Source organism: Lotus japonicus, chromosome 1 (genome assembly GCF_012489685.1).
Source record: "Lotus japonicus ecotype B-129 chromosome 1, LjGifu_v1.2".
Lineage (NCBI taxonomy): Eukaryota > Viridiplantae > Streptophyta > Magnoliopsida > Fabales > Fabaceae > Lotus > Lotus japonicus.
In genome coordinates this window covers 28,048,831-28,069,524 of record NC_080041.1, presented here as the reverse complement: position 1 = coordinate 28,069,524, position 20,694 = coordinate 28,048,831, and the positions used below count along the sequence as shown (strand labels likewise).

General features: G+C 40.8%; 1 protein-coding gene across 1 annotated transcript; it reads right to left on the bottom strand.

The window, feature by feature from the left end:
- Nucleotides 1-476: 476 nt before the first annotated feature.
- On the bottom strand, nucleotides 477-15,855 carry LOC130734318 (uncharacterized). Its single transcript, XM_057586671.1, has 4 exons — nucleotides 14,841-15,855; nucleotides 14,629-14,766; nucleotides 1,345-1,584; nucleotides 477-1,113 (listed from the first exon to the last, which is right to left on the bottom strand). The coding sequence occupies exons 1-4, from the start codon at nucleotides 15,726-15,728 to the stop codon at nucleotides 1,024-1,026; spliced, it is 1,356 nt and encodes a 451-aa protein (XP_057442654.1). The 5' UTR covers nucleotides 15,729-15,855; the 3' UTR covers nucleotides 477-1,023.
- Nucleotides 15,856-20,694: the final 4,839 nt, after the last annotated feature.

The following is a 20,694-nucleotide window of genomic DNA, read 5'->3' as shown; positions in this document are numbered from 1 at the left end:
AAAAAACAAGTGCTCACTGTGACCCCAACAAAAAAAATTCAAAAGCTTGAACTACTATGTAAGCCAAATTTCTTACACCTTAAAGCTTCTGTCATTGATCCAATTGTTTATGATCATGATCAAGAACTAAATATTTCAAACCTTTTGCCAAAATTTCCACCTGGTCCATGGATGAAATAATCAACAGTCACGGTTCAATCCGATCAACTCATCTGACCTGAAGCCATAGGAGTAGATCCATCCGATCCATTTATTTTACTTTTACATTCCAGATTTAATATTATTTTAATAGAGCTCTGATCAATCCATCTGATCCAACCCAAACATCATTTTGGTTCCGTTCGAATATCATTGTTCTTCTAACTATTTAGTTGTGGAAAGAAAGTGAAAGGAAAATAAGACAGTAGGAAGGAAAAGAAGTAAAAGTGCAATGATTTTAGATTCTTTGTTAGGAGACAATTATGAAAGAAAAAAGCTCGAAAATATCTCTCATTGAATAATAAGGGAAAGTAGAAAACACATCAACAAAAATTTACAAAAATATCCCAACTTTGAAATATGTCAGACAATTAGAGGACAGAATGGTACTTTTATTTAAGTACACTCAATGTCAGCTTTCCTCCCATATATGGAGGGAAACAATGTGAGACCCATAATATATTTTCTTTCCATTCCCTTATTTTACCACTCTCCAAACAAAGGAAATGAACTTTCTTACAAATAAGTGGGTGTAGCCCATTTTATGATTGAATTTTTATAAATAACACTATTGATCCAGGTAACATAAGGCTCCAATGCACATTTAGGTAGACGCTACAACTTGAAGCTTCAACCGGATATCCATGTTTACTGTCTTCCGAGCGTGGTTCCAAACAAGCACTGAGAAACTAATATGAGCGAAACCATATCATTTAGTAACTAACTAATTTGATTATTTTGATAAAATCATGCCCATCACCATTCACCAGTTTCTTTCACATTGAGATAAGCAACCCAGCCCCTCCTTAATACAACTGCAGGCGCTTATTGTGAGACTTCTGTAAATGAACTCAAGGCACTTATCAGAGACTCGTATACCTGTATTCCCTCCAAGTATACAGTATCTCGTAGGTGCTGCAAGTGAAGGTCACAGTGAGTGAAAAACATGTACTAGTGTACGTCATGTGGAATGCGATGAGAGTTAGTGTATGTTTGAATACACAGTGAAGCAAAAATCACGGTGGACAGAAGCAACTTCCTCTAGCTTTTACGGCTGCTCACCTTGATTTGAGCCTCATTGTGATTTTCCACTGTGTACCCAAACATACACTTAAACAATAAGGAAAAATAGAAGCAGTGTTTAACCTCATTGTGGTCATGAAGCAGGATTGGAGTATTTTTCATTGGGGAAAAACCAAGTACAGGAATTCCTTTTTGTCTAATGTATCGAGCATCAGTTGTGGATGCAAGGATCTCAGGCCTTGAAAGTTTTCCTCCAGCTGATGTGATGGCCTGCTTGAAAACTAACCACCATGGATTGGAGTCATTAGTTGCGGTCATCAAGGGACGTCCCATGTGGTCTTTGAGGGGTCCTTTCTCTTTTATCTGCCATCATATTTGATTAGCCAAACATGAGTGATGAGACAGAAGAGGTGTGGTCAAGAAATTGTTGGCAAAGACAATGGTTTTGACAATGGTTTTAGCAACAGAGCCATAACTTCATTAGTTTGGCAAAGACAATTGATGTTCAATTCCCAATCCATTGGGATATATGAATTTACATTGTAAGTGCTTTTTAATAAGCAAGTTTGGATCAACTTTGTTCCTCTCATAATCAATTTTGACATCTAGCAACTATTCAATGAAGAATAAATTTTATCAATCATGAACAAGGATTTTTATGGAGATAATAGGAGAAAATTGAATGTGAGAGAAACTACTCTTCCTGGTATGCATAGAGTGTGTCAGAGTGACTAATAGGGTAGAACAGATAAGATGAGGGTCTGCACCTCTCAGCTCTCAAAGAGCAATAAGTAAATGGTCCAACTCACGGGTCATCATTGTAATATCCATTAAGTAACTAAGCACTATAATTAATTTTAATTTCTAATCATACAGTCTTGCAAATCCACAAAATATAAAAAATCTAACAAGAAAGTCCAACGTGGCTAAATCATCAAAAAATATTGATCTAATATTTCCATTTTTATTATTAAAACGGGTTTATGATTTGTTAGATCATGTTAAGAAATTTATACAGTTATCTCTGCTGTTAGTTTCTATTCTATTAGATTGTTTGTTTGTTGTTACATTCAACTCCTTTTGGAAAAAAGTTTCCATTGCCACTATACTGTTGTATAAATATACCTCTATATCTTTCTTCTCAAATAAAAGTTTTCTTCTGATATTTATCTGTCTATCTTTTTCATCAGTAATATCAGCAGAAGTGTCAGATTGGAAGATGGGTTCTTCAAGGTTTTCAAGGCAGTAAGAACGACAGCTCCTCACATACATCAAGAGGGTAGCAGGCAGAAATAGTCAGAAAAGCGGTTTTAGTGGGCATTTGCAGTGCCAGAAACCCTCAGTGTGTCAACAGTGGTGCTCAGAGAAGCCATCCATGGCGGTGGTCAAAAAGCAGAGGAGGCCAGTAATAGGTAGAATGATGAATGATGGGGGATCATAAGGGGCCAATGTAAGAGATGAAGGTTGAAAGAAGAACTAGAATAAATATATTGTCCAATCTCATCAAAGAGTTTGGGACAAAATGGATCATCTCAATTGTAAAAAAACTTGACCATGTGAAGTTTCACCATTTAACTATTGATTAACTTGAAAGTTGGAGAAACTGTATTATTATTTCTTAATCAGAGAATACAAAGGGTAATTACATTATATAGAAGAAGACTAATCCTAAATAAGGAAATAACTAATTATGTACACAATCTCCTAATAAGAGAATAAATCTCCTAATACTGAATATAATATTCTAATAATAATTCTTATATTAATTCCTTATTTACAACACCCCCCCTAAGCTGGTGAATGGATATCTATCATTCCCAGCTTGCAAGTAAGCTCTCTAAACCGCTCCAAGGGAAGTCCTTTGGTGAGCACATCAGCCAACTGAAGTCCTAAGGGGACGTACTGTGTAGATATAAGACCACTATCCAATTTCTCTTTGATGAAGTGTCGGTCTATCTCTATGTGCTTTGTTCTGTCGTGTTGGACTGGATTGTGCGCAATACTAATGGCAGACTTATTATCACAGAAGAGTCTCATGGGAGCTTCATACTTTATTTTTAAATCATCTAGTATGATCTTCATCCACAACAATTCACAAACTCCTTGAGCCATGGCTCTGAACTCTGCCTCTGCGCTTGATCTGGCAACTACATTCTGCTTCTTGCTCCTCCATGTAACTAAATTTCCACCCAAGAACATACAATATCCAGTAGTGGATCTCCTGTCAACAATTGACCCTGCATAATCTGCATCAGTATAAACCTCCATAGACAATTGCTCACTCTTCTTGAACAACAGACCCCTCCCTGGACTGGCCTTCAGATACTGCAAGATTCTATCCACAGCCTGTAAGTGTCTCTCCTGTGGGTCATGCATAAATTGACTGACAACACTAACAGGATAAGCTATGTCAGGTCTAGTGTGAGATAGATAAATGAGCTTCCCCACAAGTCTCTGATATTGAGCCTTATCAACCCTAAGGTCCTCCTCACTACTTCCAATCTTGTGGTTTTGCTCTATCGGCACTCCCATGGGCTTACAACCCAATTTTCCAGTCTCTTTGAGAAGATCAAGGACATACTTTCTTTGAGATATGAAAATCCCTTGCTTCGAGTATGCCACCTCCATACCTAGGAAATATTTCAGCTTTCCAAGGTCCTTCATTTCAAATTGGGCTGCCAACTCTTTCCTCAGATTCTGCTTCTCAAGTTCATCATTACCTGCAATGATCATATCGTCTACATAGACTAACAAAAGAGTGAGTTTACCATTTCGAGTATGTTTGATAAAGAGGGTATGATCACCTTGGCTTTGTTTATAACCCAGAGACACCATAGCATTAGTGAATCTCCCAAACCAAGCTCGGGGTGACTGTTTGAGCCCATATAAAGCCTTCTTCAGTTTGCACACCCTATTTCTTCCTGAAGTAGGGTCATACCCTGGTGGAATCTCCATATACACCTCTTCCTCCAAATCTCCATGCAAGAAAGCATTTTTAACATCAAACTGTTGCAACTCCCAATCAAAGTGAGCTGCTAAGGAAAGAATGATCCTTACGGTGTTCATTTTTGCTACCGGAGCAAATGTCTCATCATAATCAATTCCATAGGTCTGGGTGTATCCCTTTGCAACTAGCCTCGCCTTATACCTGTCAAGTGTGCCATCAGATCGGTACTTCACGGTATATATCCACTTGCAACCTACTGTCCTCTTGTCATTTGGCTTCTCAACAATCTCCCAAGTGCCATTTTTGTCCAGTGCATGCATCTCTTCATTCATGGCTTGAATCCAGTTCTTATCTTTTAAAGCTTCTTGTACTGATGTAGGGACTCTAATAGAGTCAATAGCTGAAATAAAACTCTGATGCTGCACAGAAAGATTTTGAGTAGACACAAATTGGGATATAGGGTACTTGGCACAAGAACGTTTTCCTTTTCGTAAGGCAATAGGTAAGTCATCAAGGTTATGCTCATAGGAATTACTAGGCTCAGGGTTCGGAACACTTACCTCAGGATCAGATGGTTGGTCTTGTTGTTGGATCAGGACGGGTTTTACTTTCCGCTGGTACTTTATCCTGAACCTGTCAACATTATTTTGATCTGGTACTAGTTCAGGACCATTGTCATCATTTTGATCTGGTACTAACTCAGGACCATTGTCATCATTCTGATTTGGTACTTGTTCAGGACCATTGTCATCACATCACTGTCCTCAGTGATAGGAATGGAGGAAGGCATCAAGGGCTCCTGTAGAAGAGGAATAACAGACAATTCTGGAGACTCAGCTTCCTGAGTATTCCCCCCCTGAAGCTGAGGATTGGGATAAAAAGACTCTGATTCTTGAAAAGTAACATCCATGGATATATAGACACGACGACTAGGAGGATGATAACACTTGTATCCCTTTTTATCTGAGGCATATCCTATAAAGATGCACTTAATAGCCCGAGGATCTAACTTACCCCGATGATGACCATGAACATGAACAAAGGCGGAACAGCCAAATACACGACTTTGAAGCCCTGACTTAATGGGCACTGACGGAAAGAAGCTAGTCATAACCTGCACAGGACTAACATTAGATAAAACCCTAGAAGGTAACCTATTAATTAAATAAGCAGCCGTTAAGACAGCTTCCCCCCAATAAAACTTAGGAACATTCATTTGAAAGAGTAACGCTCGAGTGATTTCAAGAAGATGACGATTTTTCCTTTCAGCAACCCCATTTTGTTGTGGGGTGTCAACACAAGTCACTCATGAACAACACCATTTTTTGTAAGAAATTCAGAAAAATTCTTGTTAACATACTCTTTCCCATTGTCTGACCTTAACCTCTTAATAGGTTTCCCAAACTGTGTTCTAATCATGTGGAAAAAGTTAACAAATAATTGAAACACCTCAGACTTATCTTTCATAAGAAAAACCCATGTAATCCGAGTACAATCATCAATAAAAGTAACAAACCATTTTGCACCAGAAACATTAGAAATGGACGAAGGTCCCCACACATCAGAGTGAACAAGATCAAAAGGTTGAGCACATTTATTATTACTAGGAAGAAAAGTTGAACGATGATGCTTAGAAAACTGACAAACATCACAATGAAAAGATTCGACTGACACTTTTGAAAATAAATGGGGAAACATGGTCCTAAGAATACTAAAAGGGGGATGCCCAAGACGCTTGTGTCGCAACCATATTTGAGAAGTATTCCAGGACTCTGAACTCGTCTGATGACACTTGCTTTCCTCGTGCTGCAGACAGTATAACCCGTCCTGTTCCTTAGCAATCCCAATTATCTATCCCGTGGCAAGATCCTGAAAAACACCATGAGAGTGGAAAAAGGTTACTGCACAGTTCAAGTCTCGAGTGAGTTTATGGATGGACAAAAGATTGTTAGAAAGCTTTGGGACATGAAGCACACGCTTTAAGGGAAGAGATGGACTAAGGTGAATGTTACCACATCCCGTAATCTGGTTTTGGGATCCATTAGCAACAGTGATATAATGTTTTCCAGGGTAAGTGGAATAAGAAGATAAATGTGAGGGGTGAGGTGTCATATGATCTGTAGCACCAGAGTCAATAATCCAGTCATTTTCAGTACTCAAAGCATTAAGAGATAAGAAGGTAGAACTCTTACCAGTCATTGTGAGAGAACAAGAACCAGAGGGCTTACTCAATGAGTCCATAAAAGCTCTCAGACGCTCCAATTCTGCTTTGCTAAGGCTAGGAACATCTTCTGCTGGTGGTACAGGTGGGACTTCACCATCATTCTCCATGTCAGAAGCTGTGTGATTTGCACGCCTCTGCGGAGCACCTTTGGACTTGCTCATACGTGCAAGGACGTTTTCCCTTCCATAAAGTTTGAAACAGTACTCTTTGGTGTGACCAGACCTCTTACAGTAAGTGCAACGATCATCACGGTTGAAGCGATCGTCACCGTTAAAGCGATCATCACGGTTGGGGCGATCATCACGGTTAGGGCGTCCGAAAGAGGTGGATCCTTTTATGGGACCCTTTCCAGAGGCTAAGGCTGAACCATCAACTGATTTGTCTTCCACCATCACTGTCCTCCGAGTTTCTTCACCACGAACTATAGAGAACACCTCTGAGAGAGAGGGGAGTTGCTCTTTACCCAAAATTTGGACCCGAATCGGATCAAATTCAGAGTTAAGCCCAGAGAGAAACTTAAAGATTCGCGCTTTTTCAATAAACTTATTCAATGTTGTGGAGTCAGAATCACACTTCATCTTCAGATTTTGATACTGATCTAATTCAATCCAGAGACCATTCAAGGTCCCATAGTAATCTGTCACAGAGAGAGTTCCTTGCTTAGAATTGAAAACTTTATTTTCCAATTCATAACAAGCTGAGAGATCTTGTTTCTTAGAGTATGCTTGTGCCAGATTATTCCAAATCTCTTTGGCAGTAGGGAAAAACATATAATTCCGGCTAATTTCCGGAATCATAGAGTACCAAAACCAGGTCATAATAAGAGAATTCTCTTCACGCCATGTGTCATATTGTGGATCAGTTTCAGCTGGGGCTGTTTCTTCAATATAACTGATTTTCTTGCGACTTATGAGAGTGTGACGGACGAGCTCGGACCATTGGAGGTAGTTGCGCCCATCCAAGCGAAAGGAACCTTGTAATACCGGGAGATCTTTGTGGGTCAAAGGTGGACGAGAGACCCCTTTCACTCCAGAAGTGAGTTTCTCCTTAGGTATGGGAATCTCGTCTCCAGACATACTGAGAGATGTTACTGTAGAAGGGAAATAAGAGGAAAATAACAGAAACAGAGAAGATTGCACTCTCCTTGAATGGAAGAACCAAAGGCTTCTTAAGAAAAAACACCAACAAAGTGAGGAAACGACCCTCGGAAACAGGACCAGAAGGCACGGGGAACCCTCTCTGTGCAATCGCAATCGCAGTCAGGAACAGAGGTTGGCAGGCGGTGATGAAGAGCACAGGCCTCCAAACAGTATAAGCCAACAAGGGCAAAACAGAAAACGTTACCAGATAAAAGGGCCGTAATAAGACGGCTAGGGTTTTTTTTTTCGCAGAAGCAGAACTCCCAAGATCGGGAGCTATACTCAACCCAAAAGCTAGCTCAAGAGTTAAGGTTTGCACTACCCTTATAAAGGCTATTTATGCTCTATCTCTAGCCAATGTGGGACTTCTAACACACCCCCTCACGTCCAGGACTGAACAACCTGGAACGTGGGATCAACAACAACGGGTGGCCCAATAATGGGAGGTCTCCACAACAAACAACAAATGGATCTAGGATAGGCTCTGATACCAACTTGAAAGTAGGAGAAACTGTATTATTATTTCTTAATCAGAGAATACAAAGGGTAATTACATTATATAGAAGAAGACTAATCCTAAATAAGGAAATAACTAATTATGTACACAATCTCCTAATAAGAGAATAAATCTCCTAATACTGAATATAATATTCTAATAATAATTCTTATATTAATTCCTTATTTACAACAGATTATTATGTGTTTAATAATTAAAAAATAAATGAGAATTAAACTAATGGTGAGATGATGAAACTTAATATGGTCAAGTTTTTTTCAATTGAGAGAGGATCCTAATACGGGAGAAGATTATCATGTCAGAATAGGATAAAATGGTTTGAACAGATTTGTGCTGATAATGTAAACCTTTGTATAACCATCATAGAATGTTTAGATAGAAAATAGAAGGGAAAATATATAAATTGCAAATAATACTAGTATGTGTGGGAAACAAGAGTTATTTTCTTCACGGGATGAATCAATTAACTTGAGATGTCTTTTATGTACACTCTCATCTTCTTGACGAGATATGACACGTGAAAAATATTGTTCAACAGCGCTTCTGAATTGGACATCTTATATGACATCTCCTTTGCAGTTTTTCCATTTGCAATTTTGCTAAAAATTGAATAATCTTAGACCTTGGTGAATCTGTGAGTGTCAACTGGTGCCTCCTTTGAGCAGCATCATCAATTCCTTGTAAATCTGGTTCAATAAAGCTAAACCTATTGACACTCCTATGAATCCCAATGCTGAACTTATGTCATGTAAGAGGGAGCCACTTTCGTATCCAGTGAGCTAAGGTACCCAGTAAAAGTAGGAAATTGAACTACCTCATTGTCACCATATAAAGGACATGTTGTAATTCGCATTCTAAAATATGTCAAGATAGCTACCGGAAATGGCCTCTTGTATGAAGACAATCGTCTTGCACGAGTTGTCGGATATTGTGATGCAGATTGGACAAGTTCTCTACTGAGAGAAGATCCACTTTAAGCTACTTATGTCTTGCTTCTGCACTTGACATTGCCACTACATTCTGTTTTGGGAGAAGCAAGAAATGAAATGTAGTGGCAAGATCAAGTGCAGAAGCAGAGTATCGAGCCATGACCTCCGCAACTTGTGAGCTTATATGGCTCAAACATTGTTCCATCATTGTAAATAAGGAAACAATGACATCATGTATTTATGCCTATTATATATACTCCGTTGTTTAATTGAAACACATGAATTCAATTCAATATTGTCTCTCGGTTTCTACTTATTCAAAATAGCTAAATAAGGCATGTAATGTTAGGTTTCCATCAAGGCTCAGCCTTGAGTCTGAACCAGTTTAATCTGGTTTAAGACATACTTACTAGTTGAAACACATGAATTCAATTCAATATTGTCTCTCGGTTTCTCCTTCAAAATAGCTAAATAAGACATGTATGAGGGGGCATACACAAGTGTGAGAACTCTTTCGCCTAACGACTTTCCTATAATGTTAGGATTCCATTGAGTCTGAACCAGTTTAATCTGGTTTAAGACATACTTACTAGGGATATATAACAGACTATGTTGCCAATCGCAGGTGTCAGTGTACCTACCGACCCCAAAATTGGGATAGCAATATAGCAGATAACAGGATGGTCGGAAGAGTGAATATTACTCTAAGCCTTAATAGGTCGTGAACAAAAAGACATACAACTAAAAATCAATGATAAATATTACTTGAAATTCATAACATTATCATACTTCACAGTAGCAAACTAGCAACAAAAGCCATAGGTCTTAAACAAAAAGTCATACAACTAAAAAACAAAAGGATACACGATACTCTAAGCCTTTAACTTCTTAAATACTAAAGTCATAGGTCTTGAACAAGAAGTCATACAACTAAAAACCATCGAAAGAAAGGTAAATAAGAGTTCCTAGCTACATAAGAAATCATCAATCATAAATTCATAATCTTCTAGCGTTGGCTACTCTTCTTTTTCACTATCCTCTTCAATTTCCTCTACACTTGTTTCTTCTTTATCATCTTCCATCACATTGCCTCTTCCTTTTCCCCTCCCTCTAGAGGCTGAAACCATATATGCAGGGGCAATAGCTTGCCTCCCTCTCGTTCACCGCCTAGTATATGTTAAGGGCTCATTAACACCCGACACATTGGCAACATCCCCCCAATTTAAGTTTTCATCATCAAAAACCAATTCCTTTTCAGCATCTCCATCTCCACCCATTTCTACCATCAACCACTCAATAATTTCATCAATGCCATTTGGAACAATAGGTTCAATGACATCACTACACTCAAGTTGTTCTTTAAGAGCTTGGAAATATAAACCAAGTCTTGTAACTTTTAATGCTCAACACGACTTCTCTTCTTCGAATGAATCTATATTGTAAAAAAAATGTGAAGTTCATAACCATTTTATGAAACTATAAAAATATAATTTGAAGTGTTAACTTACATGCTCAAAAGTTCTCCAATTCCTCTTACAACCTGATGAGCTACAAGTCAAGCAAAGCACTTTAACAGCAAATGATTGCAAATTAGGTGTATGCTGTCAAAAGCTCCTCCACCACTCAGCTACAAATATAATAACAACATCTTGTAAGTTAGCATTGATACTCTAAGCCTTTAACTACTTAATTTTATAAAGAATTGAGCATTCTAACTTACCAGGAGATATGGTAGTCCTTCGTTTTATGCTCGCTTTCATTCCAAAGAAGCCTCCAACCATCTAATAAACTAACAATTCATTTGGGATTTTATCAGTATTCTCATCACTCTCAATAATTTCGTAGAGACCTCTCATAATTTCCGCATCCAGATCCATTGTTGGATTGGCATAAAAGAATTCAGGGTTCAGAAAATGGTTTGATGCATGCAATGGATGACGAAGTTGGCAATCACATGTTCAATCAATTATTTCAGAAATATCTTTGAACTTGCTTTCATTCTCTTTACACCCACTATGAATGGCCTCCTTAGCCCTATCTTTTGCTTCATATACATAACCCATTGTGGGCTTCTTTTCATTGTCAACAAGCCTAAAGACATGCACTAGTGGACCCATTTTCTTAAGAGAATACATAACATCATTCCAAAAGCTAGGGCATGAGTGCAACATTTGCTGCAATTTTCCCTCTTTACGGACCTTAGTAAAGTCAGAATTCAACCAATCATCAAAAGTGAACATCTTTCTAAGGTTGTTTCTTTGATTATCCATCTGTTGCAATGTGACATGTGGTGGCAAACCTTGTAACCCAACATCTAACCAAATCTGATTTGTGTATGCATTTTCTCATGGTGTTCAATACCAATGAATGGTTGTAAATAAAGCTTACAAGACTGATGCCTCTCTATATGACCTTGTGCACTTTACTTACTTAGCTTACCAATATCCTCCAACGTCAGATCTAGACAATGTGCAACACTTGGAATCCAATCTAAATGTGGCCTCTTAGCTTGAAAGAGTTTACCTTAGACCTTAAACAATAAATTTAAATGATAATCAATATAACACTAATAAAGGAAGTAAAAAACTAAGTAAATAATAATGAATAACTAGATAATTTTCTCTTACTGGCCAATACATAATTGCTTCCATTATGTCAACACTTGCACAACATTCTAGTCTTCAATCTTATCAAAAAAGTTGTATAATGGAAGAGTCATCAACACTCTTCACAAACAGAGATCCCAATGGACAATTAACAAGAAAATTTGTCAATGTTATTTTGCTTCCACTCCATCCAAGCATCGGACATAATCAAACATCTATACCTTACCTTCTCTTTTTTATGACCCTAGACTAAATGTTTTGTGTATTCCATCTCCTTATTAAGAAGTGGAACTCTCATCTCATGGTAACTTGGAACTTTCAAATGAGGGTTATTGTTCCCAATAGCCTCTACCATCAATTTAAAGCTCTTTGACTTGACAACATTAAAAGCTACGTCTTTCCTACAAAAGCACTTAGCTATGTATTGGATTGTTACTCTTGCTTCTTTGTCACATGCATCATTTATATTTGTTTACTTCTTGGCTCTTCCCAACTTCAAGCTTGTCTCTGGTTTTCTCATAAGTAGTAAATCCATGGGGCCTTTAATATTTGGCTTCTTGGTAGCAATCATGGATGGCTCGGTCGCAGGCCTTTTCCCTTTTCGAATGACCATAATTTCTTCCACCTCATCTTCCTCATATTGTAATTCATTCAAGTTTGAATCATTTTCCCCTTTCCTTTTTATCCAAAGATTCCTTCAACAACAACTTCATATTCTCAAGAGGTTTTGCTACAAATTCACCTCCCCTTTTAGCCCCATTGAATCATTTTCCCCTCTAGAAGTAGTATTTCCACAAAACCCACAAGTGACCCTCTTTCCTTCAAGATGTTCCACAGTCAAGCAATATCAAGGTTCCTCCCCAATAAGCTTGAAGAGTCCAGCAGGAGGAGGTGACACACTGGCTAGTTGGGAGGAGGAAGCCATGTCTGGAAGAGGAGACAAGATTAATGAATAAAGCAAGGAAGAGAGAAACAAAACAAAACAGCAAAGATGAGGAGATGCCTAACAGACCTACCTGAGCGCAAGGGCGACGAGATGGTCGCAGTGGTTGCCAGAGGCTCGCGGTGGTCGTCAGCCGGTTGTCATGCTTGAGAGCACAAGGGCGAAGAGGAAAGGCAGGGAAGAGAGGCAAACAAGAGAGCAGGGAAGTGAGGAGAGGCTCGAGCTCTTCCAGAATCTAGGATTTTTCATGCCGAAATCCCGTAAAAGCTCCTAAAAGTCAACCCCAATGTATAAAATTGGAGGACATTTACATAAACTTCGAACCTCTTCCTTGACGTGATGGTCGCAACAAAAATAGGACCTGATGGTAAGCCTTGTCCCAGCTTTGGGCCGCGACGGAACGGTTCTCCTGGATCCCGCAAGATCACTTTTCTTCCAACCTTTTTTTATTTTTTATTTTTCAGGGAGGGCATTCGCAACTACATGTTGTTTCCAAATAATAGTTCTAATGGAAGAATCAAGTGAAGTGATCAATTCTTAACTTGAGATTTGGAGAAAACTATGTTGTCAATCCCGGCGTGATCCCACGGGATCTCGGTTTCCCACTCCATATCGGCCACGTACTAGGACAAAAACCCCCCATCAAATCCCAGTTTTCCGTCATGGTTGGGTTTGCAGCCAAAATCGCGGCCTTTCCCACGCTATCTCAGCTGGATAGAGAAGGCTCCAGTTTTCTGGAAATGCCCTTCGAATCTAAACGTAGAGGGTACTTTTAAGGTACTTCCGAGTTTTCGCAACGTATCTTTCCAACAGTGTCCTTACCTTGCTGTACTGAATTTCTTTTAACAGACCAGTCTCCGTCCTGTAATAATTCTTTCAAGCACTGCATTTTACTTTAAATGTGCCATTCCAGCTACCTCAAGTGTATTCTCCTTTGATCTTGTTTTACTTCACTATACTTTAAATCCCATTAAAAGCTAGTTTATGGAGCCAATTCTTTTTTTAAGTTGTTTCTTTTTGTAAGGGTGTTTATTTGTAATTGGTCAAGTGCTAATGCAGTTGGTACTGCTAAAGCTACAGGCTAACAGGCCTAACAATAAAAAAATAAGACCCTTAACCCTATTAAATAACCAAACAAATTAGGAAATATAAGTACATTTGGAAACAACTCCTAGTATTGCTTCCTAACTAGAAAACTATTTGAATCATCAATATATGTCAAATATCATCAAGGATATTTTAAAATATCCTTAGATCCACTGGATATATGCCATGACACTGTTAACAATTGTAACAAGCTTGGAGCTTATTTAACTTCAGTTTAAAGAAGAGAATTGCAGAATTAAGATTATTATTAACTTTTGTAGTGTTATTGGACTAAGCTTGTACTAGTTGTACTGAGCTTGCACTTCATTCAGATTATTATTTGCAACAAAACAAGTATTATGTCAGCTTTGAGTCCTATCACTTATATATTATCTCTTTTCCCCTTTCCATCCAATCCGACCTAACAATCAAATTTCAACAAGCATTATGTTTCTGCTCAGGGGTGCAACTCAATCAGCTAACCTCCCAGTCCCATAGGCAGCTCATTAATTCCAACAGACATGAATTCAGTGATAAGATATGCATAAGTAACTTGCCCATCAAGAAAAAAATGAGATAATTTGACCAACATCTTCAACTCAAATGACAGGACTATCTCTGGGGATTTTACCTATCCTCATTTCAAATCCAACAAAGACACATTTTGCCTCCACTATAGCCTACTTTTCACTCTCCCATACTAGCTAAGACGTTGTAAAAATGACTGACAGTGGCATAAATTTCCACAAAGTCCACAAGCTAGTTCATATTTCTCCATATTTACAATTATAATATGCATGATCACTTTTCTTCCACAAATTCCCTCCTATAAGCTTTCCCTGATCACTTTTCCATTAATATGAAAATCTCCATGAGTTTCCAAATACACTTTTACTAAATCAAACTACAGAAGCTTCTTCAAACAAAACAAAAATTATCTAACACAAAGCAACCCAATCACCTATTTCTAATTAAAGATGCAAAAGGCTAACCAGATATTCCATAAGAGAACTAACCTCATAGGACATATTTCTAACAGCCGGCGCCCATTCTGCTGCGATTCTCCTCTTCATTTCCTCAGGGTCCGTCGTAGGGGTCAACCTAAGATCAAAACCAGCCTCGGCTTCCGAAGGCTGCACATTCATCACAAACCCCTGCACAGCACACACATCACACACCATCCATTCCACAAGCAAAAAACACCAAAAACACACAATAATCAACTCACATCCTGGGAGGGAACCCCAGCTTTGACATAAACAGGATTAATAGAAACAACTTCACCATTCGAAGCCAATCCAGCCTTAACCACATCAAACTGACTCTCCCTGAATCTATTAACAACCTCCACAGTCTTCATCAAATTCTCCATCGCGCTATCATCATACATCTTCGAACCATGCCCCGGTCTCCCCTTCGCCTTGATCTTCACCTCCCACGGAATCCGATCCGCGTAGAAAACCCTAAACTCATCCCCAGGGTTAGCCTGCCCTTCATCCAGCGCAAACCCAACGCTCAACGCCGCAAACTCCTCCGACTCCGCGAACATCGCAGAGCCGCGGAATCCCCCAACCTCCTCATCAGGAACAAGCGAGATATGGACGGTGCGTGCAGGCGCGTATCCTTGGGACTTCAGGTTGCGGATGGCTTCGAGGTACTGCATAGCGATGCACTTGTCATCCTGCGCGCCGCGGGCAAAGATGGCGCCGGTGTCGGGGTCGCGCGTGGCGGAGAAGGGAGGGTGGAGCCATTTGGAGGGCTCGGCGGGGACGGAGTCGAGGTGGGAGTTGAGGAGGATGGAGGGGAGGGAAGGGTTGGAGCCGGGCCATGTGAGGAGGAGGAGGGGGTTTCCGGGGGAGAAGTGGAGGGTTTTGTGGCGAAGGTTGATGGAGGAGGCTTGGGTGATGAGGTAGGAGACGGCGGAGGTGTAGTCGGGGTTTGGGTGCGCGGTGTTGATTTGGAGGTAGCGTTGGAAGCGTGTGATGGGGTTGTCTTGTTCTTGTTCGGTGGTGGTGGTGGCGGAGAAGGGAAGAAGTGAGAGGAGGAGAGTGAGGTGGAGGAAGAGTGAGAAAGTGAAGTAGTGGCGGTGTGGGGTGGTTGTTGTTGTTCTGGCCATGGTGGACTGAAGTGAATGCAAGTCAGCTCAGTACAGTTCCGCGCACAAAAATTGAGATGCTTCTGAATTTTTTTTTTGTTACAAAGAGGAAGAAAACGAAACTAAGCAACTACATCTTGATAAAGTAGGGGAATCACACTTGACGGCGGGATCTTCCATTCCTTCCAAACTTAGTTCTACGTAGTCGCGATCTTAGTCATCGCATCTGCTACCATATTCCTCTCCCGGGGAAGTTGAATGACGGTCACACTCCAATCTTGAGCCAGCAGTGCTCCACCTGCGAGAATCTCCGCACAATGCTAGTAACTAGACACATCCCCGATGCTCAGCAACACTTCCTGAACTTGAAGACCATCAACAAAACACATGACTTGTCGAAATCCTAGTTCCCAAGTATGAGTTAGAACACGTATCACCGCCATGAGCTCAACTTTAAATGCATCTCCTGCACCAAACATCGCCGCATACCCAGAAATCCATCTTCCATTGCTATCCTGAATGACTCCTCCCCCTCCCATCTTGTCCACTTCGCGAATCCAACTTTCGTCCGTGTGTAGCATCACCATCGAGTCACCATGGTCAGCGCTGGTCACAACTTGGGCTTGGCAGCTCCCCCAACGATGGAATTCATTGACACTTCTGGATTTATTCGAACAAAGAACAAATTGGAAATCAAGATAAATGTGAGTGAAAATAGTTAATTTATAAATTGATGTTACATAGTTAAAATAGTTTTCCGAAAAAAAAAAGGAAATAAATCTGAATAAATGTATTCAAATAGCAATTTGAGAATTTTTCCCATTAAAAACATTGAAATTTGAAATTTGATAAGGATATCATTTTGGTTCTTTAAGTTCAGTGGTTAATAATGAAACTATATTTCGGTAAACAAAATTGAAAATGCGAAGTTGAAAATTCACCACTTTGAAGTTAAGAGAAACAAAAAATAATAAGATTTCAGAAGAAATCTACATAGTAACGAAAACAAACTACGATTTGATTATTATAAAGCTAAAAAAGTGGAAGGACGTCTTGTTTACATGTGACTCTCTGTGTTCAAGTGTTGTAAACGGTAGACGTAGGGGATTTGGGTTTAACACCCCACCCATTAGGCCGCACGCCCCACCTGAAGGGGCGAAATTACCAGAAAACCAGTTGATTAATAACGGTAAATGATTACCCGACACTATAACGGGTAATCATTTACCGATCGTGTTTAAAACATATAAACTCGACAGTTTGGGTTTTGAAACCCATTATTTCAAAACCCAAATTTCCCTCCCCAAATCCCACCCTCTTCAATCTCTCTCAAAGCTCGGTTCCACCACTTCAATCTCCCTCAAAGCTCGGTTCTAATCATCATCTAAGCTCCCTCAAAGACCCATTCCATTACATTCAAAAGGTAAGTTTTGATTTTTAATGATTCTCACATTTCAAGTTTGAATTAGGTGAATGATTGAACACTAGGGTAGTTGATTGATGATTAGAGGTAGGTTTTGTTGTGTTTTGTTGCTTGAAATTCCATGAAATAAGTATGGGCACGAGTGGGGTGCATTTGGGTCTGCTCTGGTTCACTGTAATATCGGAAAATCAATTTCTGATATGATAATGGAAAATGATTTTCCGATATGATAATGGAAAATGAATTTCCGATATGACAGTGCAGACTTCCAAAATTTATTTCCAATATTTAACCATGGCATGTATTTAACTTCCAGGATTACTTTGCTGATTTGTTGAGAATTGGAAAAGATCAAGATAGATTTGAGTTTCATATTCTTCATGTGTTGTAATTAGGAAAGTTGTTTCTTGTTTTTGTTTGCTTGTGATGATGGTTGCTTGACCTTAACACAGCTAGAAATTGTTAATCACATTCACATGCAATGTTGTTATTTTGGTACTTCAAAATAATTAGAGGTTTTAGCGTCTTGATATAGAAATGACGGTTTAGTTAAAACTTACAAGTTGTCCTTTTTGTTAATTCTCTATATTTTCCTTTTCATATGGTTAGTTGCTAAATGATTGGTTGGAAATTTCCTGATTAAGTAAAAAAATGACTCAAATGATATGTTCATATGTGAAAATGCTTTACTTACTGTGACAAGTATTGTTAAATTTGTTTGTTTTGCACAGATAGCGAGAATGAAGGGCGGGAGGAAGAGGTCAAGACATGCTTCTACTAGTGAGGATCCAGCGGATCGACACGAGCGCTTGCATGCTTCTACCAGGCGCGGCGACCATATTGCAGCCACTCAGGCGGTAGAGGCTTCGGCTCCGTCTCCATCTCCATCTGCTACTCCGGTCGGGGCTCCGTCAGCTACTCCGGCTCCGTCTGCTACTAGGGATGCGGCTGAGCTGGATCCTACTCCGTTGTCTCCGATGGCTGAGTAACCTCGTCAGGAGACATCTGGCGAGGAGTCTTCTTCTGAGCCTAGTGGCGAGGAGTCTTCTTCTGAGGTTAGTGGTGAGGAGGAGGAGCCTCTTATTCTCCAGGAGGAGATTGATGCTGATGATGTCGTGCCAGAGGAGGGGGCACACGGCGGTGTGGATGACCTCATCCAGAGGGTGGCACCGTTTCCCGGGGGGCCTGAGGATCTGTCGCTTCTTGCGCATTTTCCCGACCACAAGGCTCCTTGGACGTGGCAGGCACTTCTACGCACAGACCCGCAGTACGATGACCGTCGGACACTGAGGGTGGCCACTGTTGGGGGGAAGGTATGGAACCTCCCCTGTGATAGCGATTCAGAGGCCCATACACATGTGCGACAGCTGCTGCAGCAGACAGGTTTATATCACCTGCCTTGGGGCGGGTTACCGGAGACAAACCCACCTCTCATACTGGCCCTTGTTGAGAGATGGCATGAGGAGACGAGTAGCTTCCACATGTCGTTCGGGGAGATGACTATCACCCTGGACGACGTGTCGGCTCTTCTCCATCTTCCCACGGGGTCGAGGTTCTACACGCCGGGCAGGGGGGAGCGAGATGAGTGTGGAGCGCTCTGCGCCCAGCTCCTGGGAGGATCTGCTGCTGATTATCTTGTTGAGTTTGAGGCGGCGGGTGGCCAGAATATCTGGTTCCTCACTATGAAGGCCATGTATTCGTCTGCTTTGGATGGTATGTCTTAATCATTACTTTATTAAGTTGTATTTATTTTTAGCGTATTATTAATAACTGTTAACTTAATTCATTTCATTGTAAAGCACCGCTATGAGGATGCTGCTAGGATCTGGCCGGTGAACCAGCTTGGTGCCACCTTCTTTGCCAGCAAGAGTGGGGGTTACCACACTACTGTCTACTGGATCGGGATGCTGGAGGACCTCGCTCGCGTGTCGGAGTACGCGTGGGGTGCGATTGCGCTGGCTTCGTTGTACGAACAGCTTAGTCGTGCGTCCCGCAGGAAGACAGCTCAGATCGGAGGGTTCACCTCCCTCTTGCTGTCATGGGCGTATGAGTACATATCCAGCAGCGTCATTATCAGGATGGAGGTACCCGGCTACACACAGGACCAGCCTAGGGCGCAACGGTGGTCCACGTCCCGGATCGCGCATTCCGAACTCGATGAAAGACGAGTCATGCTGGATGAGCTTACATTGGATGATATCACATGGACCCCATTTGAGGACCATCGGGCTGTTCGACCGCGAAATCCCAGGTCCCTCTATTCCGGCTACATCAGGACACCTTACGGCCGGTCTGTGAGCCGACATCTAACGGAGAGGGTTATGCGCCAGTTTGGCTACATACAGGACGTCCCTCGACACCCCTCTGAGATCCAGACGACGGGGTCCCTTGCTGAGACCGCAGATGCTATGCTGAGTTTGAGCCGCACCTCTGCCGTTAGGGGATCCCTGCTACATATCCGGGAGAGGCGGTGGAGGGTTACATGAGGTGGTATAGCAGAGTGTCCCATGTGTTCATCATCCCTGAGGATAGGAGGGAGGAGCTTAGTGTCGTGGTAAGTTTGGATTCTAAACTTGTATATTATTTTTATCCATTCAATTGTGATTTTTGTTAATGACATTTTTTTTGTATATTATTTTTATGCAGTCTGCTATACGTAGGGGTGTGGAGTTGTTGGAGCAGTCACTAGAGGTGCCAGGTGCTCTTGCTCTAGGGACACAGCCTCGAATCCTCACTGAGAGGGCGCTCAAACTCTTTCGAAAGAGTTCCTTTGTTGGTACCCAGGGAGTTGCCTTTTCTGCTATTCGAGGAGCCGCAGCTGTGGGAGGCAGAGCTCATGGAGGCAGACCCCGTGGAGGCGGAGCCCGTGGAGGCAGAGCTCATGGAGAGGGTGATCTTGGAGAGGGTGTTCGTGGAGGTAGAGCTCGTGGGCCCAGAGGTCGTAGGGGGGGTCGGGGAGAGTGATTTTATTACTCTTGTTATGTGGGATCCATTGTTATGTATATGTTAGGACTTTTTATGCTATGTTATGACTCTTGCCTCTTTTTATTTACATGTGTTCTATTTTTAGTCTTAATGTTATGACTCTTATACTGAAAAAAACAGAAACAACGACAACATAAATAATCCAAAGCATGTAGTAATCCATGACAATAAGTTAAACGGTTACACAACCAAATTAAGATAACAAACAGTTCCTCTAGGTGCAAACACAGCAACCTGCAAGTAAATTGCATACTTTAATCAAACCATGCTTAGTTGTCCAAAAAAATGAAGCAAGTTTCATGTTGCAAGTTTCATGTATAGGTTCTAGGGGATAGACCTTTTGGAGAACGAGAACAGATCAAACAGTTATGTCATTCGCAAATTCACTGTGGGTAAAGGCCTTGCAATGGATGCTAGCATCAACAGCACCCGTGGGGTCCTAAATTTTTGAAATCGTTTGAGAAGTAAATAAGAACGGTTAGTCAAGGGGGACCAAAAGCAAGGAAAAGACATACCTTGAGGGTAACTTTCGCATCTCCGAACCCATTGGGAGTGCAAGATTTGATAACAGCAACAACA